The sequence below is a fragment of the Rhodnius prolixus genome, unplaced genomic scaffold, assembly GCF_049639745.1.
Source record: "Rhodnius prolixus isolate KJV_2025 unplaced genomic scaffold, Rpr scaffold_9, whole genome shotgun sequence".
Taxonomy (NCBI): domain Eukaryota; kingdom Metazoa; phylum Arthropoda; class Insecta; order Hemiptera; family Reduviidae; genus Rhodnius; species Rhodnius prolixus.
Genome location: NW_027411604.1, coordinates 11,591,321 through 11,600,835, shown reverse-complemented (window position 1 = coordinate 11,600,835; position 9,515 = coordinate 11,591,321). Strand labels below are relative to the sequence as shown.

Genomic DNA, 9,515 nt, shown 5'->3' with positions numbered 1-9,515 from the left:
GAATTTGTCTTTTCAATAAAGATGAAGTGTTATCATTTAATTATTGGCAACTTAACATCTTCATTAGCTGCAGACAAATATGGTTTGTGCACATACTGGAAATAAGACAACAAAGAAAGTAAAAGAAATTGAAGGAAATAAAGTATCTTATTAATAATATTTAAAAAAATAAAATACAAATAGTTTAGGATAATCGTGACTGATCAAATGTCAGAAGTTAGGTCTCCGTTATTATGGCCAGTTTGACCATGTTGAATCTATGTCATTTCTAAGGTGTGGTCGCTTCCTTGCCCAATTCATCGTTAAAATACCAACATCACCTTTCAGTCTGTTAATATTAAAGTATCTATTATCAAATGTATTATGTATGTTTACCTTCTTCGTTATGTTTACTGAAGAGGAAGTTCTAAAGCATGATGATATAAGAGTTCGTTATACCGGCTCAACTTTCCACTTCCATAGATTGCTTCTATTTCCTATCAAAAAATCCGTTTGGTATTTGTCTAACTAAATAGATAATTAAAGAAGTGAGTGCGATAAGTACAGGTAAGAGTTTTGGAATAATTTAAAATAAATTTTAAAGAGCACGAATTAGTAGTAAGTAACAGCTTTGATTTAGTAATTAAACAAAATTTATTTATGCTAAAAAAAATTAATTCAAGGAAATTTTGATGTAAAGAAAAATTGCAGAACAAGTTTAATGTTGAAGAACCTGCCAGAGAGTTTGTAAGTTTAATTGTAGTGATAAAAATCTTTTAAAGAATATAATAAATGTTCATAAAGATTAATGTAAAAAGGAGGCACAAATAATTTATTTTAATAATTAAGATTCAGATTGTGTAATATAGTTTGTAGACCAAAGATGATCGATAGCGGTAGTGGATTTATAGGCTACAACAGGAAATAAAACTTCTTATTTTTAGATACAGTTTTTTTTTCTCCAAAGAAAGTGATTTCTGTTGGTCTAAAATGAAGTTCTAAAATGAATGACCTAACGGCAGTCAGACCATCCAATGTATTGAATAATTGCATTCAATGACAAAATATTCTCTTCCTTTTTAGACAATGCTTCTAGATTCGCTTCTACTAGTCCTCTCTATCTAATGCAACATCCTTCCGATTTTGGGTTCCTAGCACCCTCTCTTACTCCATCCCCAAACTTCACGTTCGGACTTACAATTCTTCTCATGTGGTACAAATTCTCTTCTATTACCTTTCTGGGTATTTCGTCATTGGACATTCCTGCCTCAAGGCCTGCTCAGCGAAGGCAACGTGAAAACCATCAGTACTGTCTATAACCCACCATATTTTATTTGAGCGAAACAAAACATTGTCATTCACAATTGTAATCAGTAGAGAAACATTGGTTGCAGCAGATCGCTTCATACATTAAACGAGCACAAACAACTTTTTAATTACGTGATAAAAATCAGCACTATTTATTGGTAAAGTACTTTTGAATGTCTCTCATCAGGTATTTTTACAAACTTATAAACTTGTTTATAAAGTAAATATAGTTCGATTATTTGATTTTTATGTCTTTGAATAATCATCGATAGTACAACAAAAGAGCTACAGATTTCAAATAAATGGATGAGTGGGCGACACATTTGGCTTGTTTGTGTTTACTTCAAGTTGCATGAGATTGATCCGAATGTGTGTGTGAGTGGAACAGAGAGAGCGAGATAAAACTTTGTGAAACAGACAAGCCCTCGCGTACCCTCGCCCTCGTGTACACATATGCAAGCCCAGTATTAGAGAACAGGGCGCGGTGCTCTGTATTGCTCTGCTGGTAGAAAGTGGGTGGGTGTTCCCTGTAGATTGCCCAACTGTAGACGCTGACACACCACATAAGTTTTTAATAAAACTAAAGTAAAGTAGGGGCTCTGTGTTACAAGTCGCTGGTCTTTCACTCGTAGTATGTACGTGATTACAAGGCAGTTACCTCTGGTGCATGATTACAGTTAGCCAATATCCCTGCACAGGCCTTAGTCTAGGCAGATCTACAAGTTCAAGTACATTATGAGCATTTTTATGCGCAGTCCCTGTTTTTTGTTCAAAGTAATTTTATAAATTATAAATTTTTAATTATTATATATTTATTTTTTCTAAAAGATTACAAGTAGTTATTACTTGAATCATGTTCATTTTCTTCCAAAGATAATCTGAAAGAAAGAAAGATTATTACCAATTTCTGTCAATTATTTATTTATTTTTTTGCCAAGCTTTCGCTCCGGGAAAAGGCCATCTTCAAGGTTTATACTCATTAATAATGTAAAACAAATTATGATTGTTATTAAGTGAAAAACGTGAAGATGTCGAATCCTCGGACAAAAAGCAAAAAATTATGCCTAAAATTGGCAATTTATTCCCTTCCGATTAATGAATTATTCATCAAAAAAGATGAGTAACACTCTACAATGGGAGATATTGGTTTAATAAGCTCATTTTTGGAATTAAGCACTTCATATATTCGCTCGAATTAATATTATTCAAAACATAAAAAAGTTGGACCTGGCAATAATGAGTCATTCATTGCAATCCGAAACAACAAATTACTATTGAGACACTTGACTCATATGCAATTCCTCCTCACTTCGAGACCAAAGTACTCACTAATAAAAGGCAATGTACTCAACTTTAAAAATTTAAAAAAGGGACAAAAAATGGCAGAAACTTAGAAAGACATATCATCCACATATTTACAAATTGGATTTTCTTTCTAAGACAGAACTTTTAAATAACATTTAGTAACTCTTTCAGCTAACCAAACGATTAATTCCTGCAAGCCTTTCTCGAGACACAATAATGAGTACTATACCCTGACACACCTGCACCTAAACAACATTAGCAACTGGGCAGCCGCATCCAAAACGCTGACCGCAAAAGCAACAAGTGATTTACAGACATTAATTGATCCTATAAAAAAAACTTGTTTTAAAAGAGAATAAATAGAAACGAATCGAAATAAAAACTTTCGCACTTCGGCGATTTTAGAATGGAGGATTTTATTTGCTTATCATTAAACTTCCTGGAAGCAGAAATACCAATGATGCGCTTCCTTGGCGTGGTACTGGACACAAGAATCATCTGAAGGCTAGAAATCAACGCTTAAGTTTCACACCAATTATTAGAAAATAGACAAATAAAAGTAGCGCACATTTAAGTTTTCTTTCTTAATATTGTGCCCTTATAACCAACTGTTTGATAATAAAAAAAGACCCTTAAAAGAAAGGTTACAATATTAGGGGATTTTTTAAAACTAAGACACGATCTAGGCCAGGAATATTCTCTGTTTATTCCATTTTTTTTTGCTGCCAGGTGCATACTACAGTGCAACCTTTATTAGGTATATTGTGGCTCCCATTAGAGCCAGTTGAAATCCCTTAAAGCACCCTTAAATCAAGAAAGAACTCATCCAGGTTGTTTAAAGATTAGAAATTGGAGCCGACAGCCACGCGATAACTATTCGCCGAGTCCTGCGAGTTGCTACCATTATTAAGAATGGTAATTACAGCAAAGTATAAGTTCAAATCTAGTTCGATAAATGGATGTTGAGCCCCATTTGACAATATTATCAAATCATTTTTTATTTTTTTAAATGTACAAAAAAATCTTTTCTTACATATAATAATAATAATAATTTATTTGCCTTAAGAAAAATAGTTGAATTTCTTAAACAAAGAGTTGGCCATATTAGGTACACATTATTATGATTACTTCTTTCAACTAGCCGGTAGGAAGTGGCGATGTATCTTTATCAAATTTAAAAAGATAATTTAAAACTTCCATTCTTTCTTTAAGAGCTGTGTAATGAATAGTTTTTGGTTCTGAGAGTGTACTTTAACCAAGTTTACAAACGTTTACAAAAGACTTTTCGCAAACATTATTAAAAAATAAATAAATAAAGAGAGGTAACTGATAACATCCATCACTTGGGGCGAGGACATGAGGTAGCTGACCCTTCTTATTTAGGTTAGTCTTAAGATGAAGGCTGTCGGTTTTTTATTTTTATTTTTAGACACACCTAAGTAAAAAATGAAAATAAATTAATTTCTAAATGTCTGTTTGAAAGTTAATCAGGGCATCTGATGGTATCATTACTAATGGATTGGAATAAATATAACTTTAAGGAAGAACCTGAAGGGATTATTTAGGAAGAATTGATATTGATATTTCAAGTAAAACCGTAAAGAATGCGCCTTAGAGGATAACGAAGTATTCTACTTGGGATGAAACCACGAAGAGATGGAAAATGAATTTTCTTTTTTACTAGAACTTTCTTATTGAAAAATTCTCAGTCTTCATCTTCCACTTCCTTCCACTTTGGCTTCGTAGCTTTTCTTTGCCAGGCTTCTGGATCATTTTCATACTGGTTTATTTCTTCTATGAAAATGATGAATAGTTTATCTTAATGTTAGTATTTCGTACCTTATCCCATCTCATCTCCATTGATTTTCTAATATATTATAAAAGTCAAATTTAAGTCCAAGATTCGAAGAAAAGTTCAAAAACTCAACGAAGGAAGGTTCGTTCACCTAAAGACTGCCACGTTCATCAGCTTTCTGAATTCTCTTTTATTGAAAAATTCTTTCCTTAGACCATGGAACATACGAAGTGTGATACCATTTTGTTTGTTTCTTAATTTCTTTAACTAGATTGCTGTTCAAAAAACTCATTTGTACTTCTTATTTTCTACCTTCTCAATTTGCCTTGATCTTGGCAATTCTCGTGAGACTTGCTTGGCTTTTTCCCTTTCTCTTTTTGTTTTTACTGAATCGATGATCACATTCATCTTCTCTACAACTGTGCCTGAACAACTTGCAAATTACGCTATCTTATCATTATTTGACATTTGCTTTTATTTTATTTTTTTTCCACGTTTCTAATAATATCGATCTCTCTAAAGAATGTAAAAAAAGATATTAGAGAATAAGTTGTTTTCTTCTATTGCTGTTTGTAGGCTTTTATTATTATTTTTTTAGTTTATTTGATATTAATTGTAATTTATTTATTAGTTTTATTTTATCTTCATCAGTAATTATTGCATTAACTTTTTACTTGAAATTTTGGGATGACGCCAAATAAACAATTTAAGGATATCTTTTCATTTAGTAAGCTATGAACTTTAAATCAACCATAAATTAAAATAAACTTTTAATGTATCCCATATTAGGTTTTTTATTTTTTTAAAAAAATTTATATATAAGTAGAGGAATTGCTGCATTAGAATCTAATTTTATGTTTTAAAGAGGCACAATTTCACTACATTTTTATTTACGTAAATAAATACAAAAAAATAAAAAGAATTTTTAAATAAAATCACGCAAAGTAATTTATAAGTTGAAATATTATTTAATTAAAGGTTATTACCAAACCGAAAATACAAACTGGCGTAAGAAGGTTTTTTTTTATTATTATTATGAAGAAAATGTTAGCGCATAGATAAAAAATTACATCTGTATGGAGGAGAGTCCTTGGAGTATGAATTGAAATCGACTAGTGTGTGTATAAAGAGGGTGATTGTCAGTGAGGGAGTCTGACACTGGAGACGAAGGGGGCCTAAAGTCCAATAATAAATAAACGTTGGTCTGCACTTATTATGTAGTTCGCTCTCTCTCTCTGCAACCCCACCTTTCTAAAAGGTCATCTACTTCTTGGATTAACCAAGAGAACGACCGACCTGCCATACTCTGCAATCTCACATTAATATTAGTCTGGAAAATATAAAACTCTATATGTCTGTGTGGCTTATTTATATTTGCAGCAAGACTGCTTTCCTCCATACGCTCGTACGTGGTAAACTTATTTACCGTAACTACGTCAGCGTAAATATGCTTATTTTATACAGTTTACAGAGTGAAATGATTAAAGGAAAAACTCCGTTACGCAATTATAACCACTTGAAGAGCATATTCTTAGGCAACAATAAAATAGACTATTTTGACTATGACCAAGTAACTATTATAATAAGTAACCCTGAAAACTATTTGTCAAGGTTCATATTTCTTTTCTTCTTTTACTTTTTTTTTTTAATCCTGGACTATCTAAAGATAAGATCAATAAATGGGGCATTGCGTCATACGCCTAATACAAATAAAAGACTTCATTTTTCTATTACGAATATGTGACAACACATGGTCATATAATCAATAGGCTTGTTATTGTTTACTAAATCAGCGCATTATATTTCACCTCAATTCAAATGATCTTCAATGTTTCTTTATGAAGAGTTTGTGGATTGTAGGATAGGGAAGGGATCAGCTAAGGGACTAGTGCATGAGCTCCTCCTGTGCAAAGTACTGGATTTAAGTACATCTATCTGCTCTCAGATATTCTCTTCCTAGGATTTTCAATCTATAGATAATGTTGCCTGCAAAGAGAACACTGTCAGAAGGCCGGCATTGCTCTGGAAATGTTTCCGGGCGCCAGTGGCTTCAGTTGTTAAACTTAAGAAATGTTCCTGTTCATATATTTATGAATATTTTATTGCATTAATCGCCTAGGTAATACCAGGTTGAACTGCTCATTCCTAAAGAAGTGCCTCTCCTCCTCATTTGCTACAAAAACGTTCCCATAATTAAGCAGTCATATCAACATCACTATACTTCACTTTTAGCACATACTCAAATATTCCGTACACAAATACAACACTTTAGGGAGCCACAATAAATCTTTAAGCTCTTAGTCCCGCTTTTCAATCTAATATTCTCAGTAGAGATAAAGTTCTAACAATTACCCTAGACTTAGCTGACAAATGCAATCCATTCTCGGCTGAATTTTTAATTTTATTAACCAATTTGGGAAATCACTAAATACTTTAGGGTTTATTTATTTATTTGTTCAATTTAAAGCGCGCCCAGCATCTGCAGTCATTGCGCCCTTTGTAAGGATGTATATTCAAGTTTTTAAAGACTGAGTGACTAATAATAATGAAGGAGGAATAGCTAGACAAACAATTTTAAAAGCAATCTTCATTTTGTTAATTGTTTCGCTATGAATTGTGCGCATATTATTACTAAAAAGAGAGGCATTAGTTAGAATTTGAATTAGAGGAACATTTATTCCGATGCTCGATTAATAACTCGACCTAATAGCTTCAAGCTTACTATGTTATGATAGAACGTGCTTGTAGACTATTCAGCTCCGTTATCATCAAACGATGAGTGTTAAGATAGTTCAGTGTGGGGCTATTATTAAAACTAACTCAAATCATCAGATAGAATAGGCCGTCTACTTTGATTACAAAATAAAGGAACAGAGAATCAACGTTTCTGTCACTGATCAACTAAACGGATAGATTTCATTGTTAAGATAAACTTCTGAAGAGATAAGTATGCCCTGGACAGATCATAATTCTGAAACTTTAATAACTTTTACACAGTATAGGAATTAAATGTGATTAAGAAATCTATTTCCTTGTAGAATATAGTTAATCATTTTTGGTGATTGAATCATAAATCCAAAAGAAAGAAAGGTTATTGCCAATTTCAATCATAATTTATGTTGTAGATACATATGAAATAAATTATGACTGAATTTGCACTAATCTTTGTTCCTTTTAGAATACTCTTACAATTGTATGAATAAATTCAACTAATGTAAATCGTCAAGAATTGTGTTAAATAGGCAAAACTATTGTTTAAGCCAAAGTTAGTAAAGTGGGATTAGATGTACCCAAAATATTTGTGATATGAACTACTCTTAGAAAGCTTCGGAAATTTATACTAATGTATGTGTTAGAGAATGATGTTCACTAAATTGCATTTGATTCTACAAACTAATGTTTTAATGTGTTGTAATTACGTAATTAGTTACCATTTATTAATTCATATACGAAATACCTTAGTATCATCTTTTGGATAAATTCCTTAAATGCACTGTAAACTCCTTAATTAAGGACTACATAAACATGTCAATTTAAACAAATAAATGAGGATTTCTGTTGTTATTAATAAATAAGTTTGCTCTATTAATCGTAGAACTGGAAACGATATAATTACTATGAAATAATGCTACGTTGTTGTGTACGTTATAGAATCATTGTAATCACATGGATCAAGACATCATGAGGTCTTTTTTTAAAAATGTGGAGAAGAGAGCAGTTTCTGCACAAACTTTCGAGAACTTCCTCAAAAAAAGTTATCTGTACTTTTTGTTAAGGTTTTGAAATGAAAAGATTAAATTTTGGTTTTTTAAACTATATTTAAATAAATATTTACATTAGGTACATTAGTGATGGTAAAGAGCGGGGGCAGCATATCCTGCATAACCAAATTTAGCTACTGGTGCGGCATAGGCGAGTGGAGCAGCTACTTTAGCTACTGGGGCGGCATAAGCGAGTGGGGCAGCTACTTTAGCAACAACTGGAGCAGCAACAGCGGCCTTCACGACAGCACCTTGTTTGTGGACCACAGCGTTGAATCCATTGACTGGATCAGCAGTGTATTCTACGGTACGTACGCTACCGTCGGGTTCAACGAGAGAGTAGCTACCATGCACGACATCACCATCACGAGATTCATGTTGGCTCTTGGAGTCACCGGTCAAAGCGTCTTGTACATCGTAAGCGTAGCTGTATTGTGGATGTGGGTCGTATTCATCAGCTACAACGGTCTTGGCATAAGCTGGAGCGGCGACTACGGCCTTGGCTACGGGTGCGGCGTAAGCTACTGGAGCGGCATGTGCGGCGTAGGCTACGGGAGCGGCATGTGCGGCGTAGGCTACTGGAGCGGCGGCGTATCTGGCGACTGGAGCGGCATAGGCGGCACGTGCAAGTCCAGCGTAGCCGAGATGGGCACCGTATGCGACTGGGGCGCCAACAAGTCCTCCCCTAGCTACAGCCACGAAAGCGGCCAACAAAGTCAGCTGAAACCAAACATAATTACAATATTGTAAACAAAACAGGCACTTTTTTCAATTTCAAATAGATTTAGACAATTTAAGACTACCTTAGCAATCATAATTGTGTGATATTGTACTTGTCGGGTTCACTGGTACTTAGCTCAAGTCTACATTGCTTTATATATCCCAATATTGTGTAAGGTTGCTCCCCACTTGCTACACAAAAAGATACCTCCCACTCAGACGTTCGCCAAATTCCCGTTCTATTATCAATTATACAGGTACACTTACATTTTATTACACTTTTGTTCTTATGACCACAACTGTTTCAGAAATGATATTAGATCCTAAATGAAGTAATTAAATATTCTTATTATAGCTAATTACAAAATATGTGTAACATCTCTATATTGTTGAATATATTTTACTTTAAGTCCGTAACTTCTAAACAGTTTATTTGGAATTTGCATTTTAAAAGGTGTATTTCATTGTCGGTAAACATAAATAATAATCTAACTTTTCGCTTAGTATTTATTTGACATGCCTTTTTTTTTTTTTGTTAAATGAATAATTGTCACATTATTATTTTGTTACAGTGAAAATAACTTTTTTTATTTATCTTTTAAGTTGATTGGGAAAGATAAGCTCAGCCTTGATTACAACAAGGTGCG

At 33.2% G+C, this 9,515-nt stretch overlaps 1 protein-coding gene across 1 annotated transcript; it reads right to left on the bottom strand.

The window, feature by feature from the left end:
* Positions 1-8,185: 8,185 nt before the first annotated feature.
* LOC141454804 (larval cuticle protein A3A-like) lies at positions 8,186-9,061 on the bottom strand. Its single transcript, XM_074129433.1, has 2 exons — positions 8,952-9,061; positions 8,186-8,868 (listed from the first exon to the last, which is right to left on the bottom strand). Exons 1-2 carry the CDS (start codon positions 8,961-8,963, stop codon positions 8,233-8,235), a joined length of 648 nt encoding a protein of 215 aa, XP_073985534.1. The 5' UTR covers positions 8,964-9,061; the 3' UTR covers positions 8,186-8,232.
* Positions 9,062-9,515: the final 454 nt, after the last annotated feature.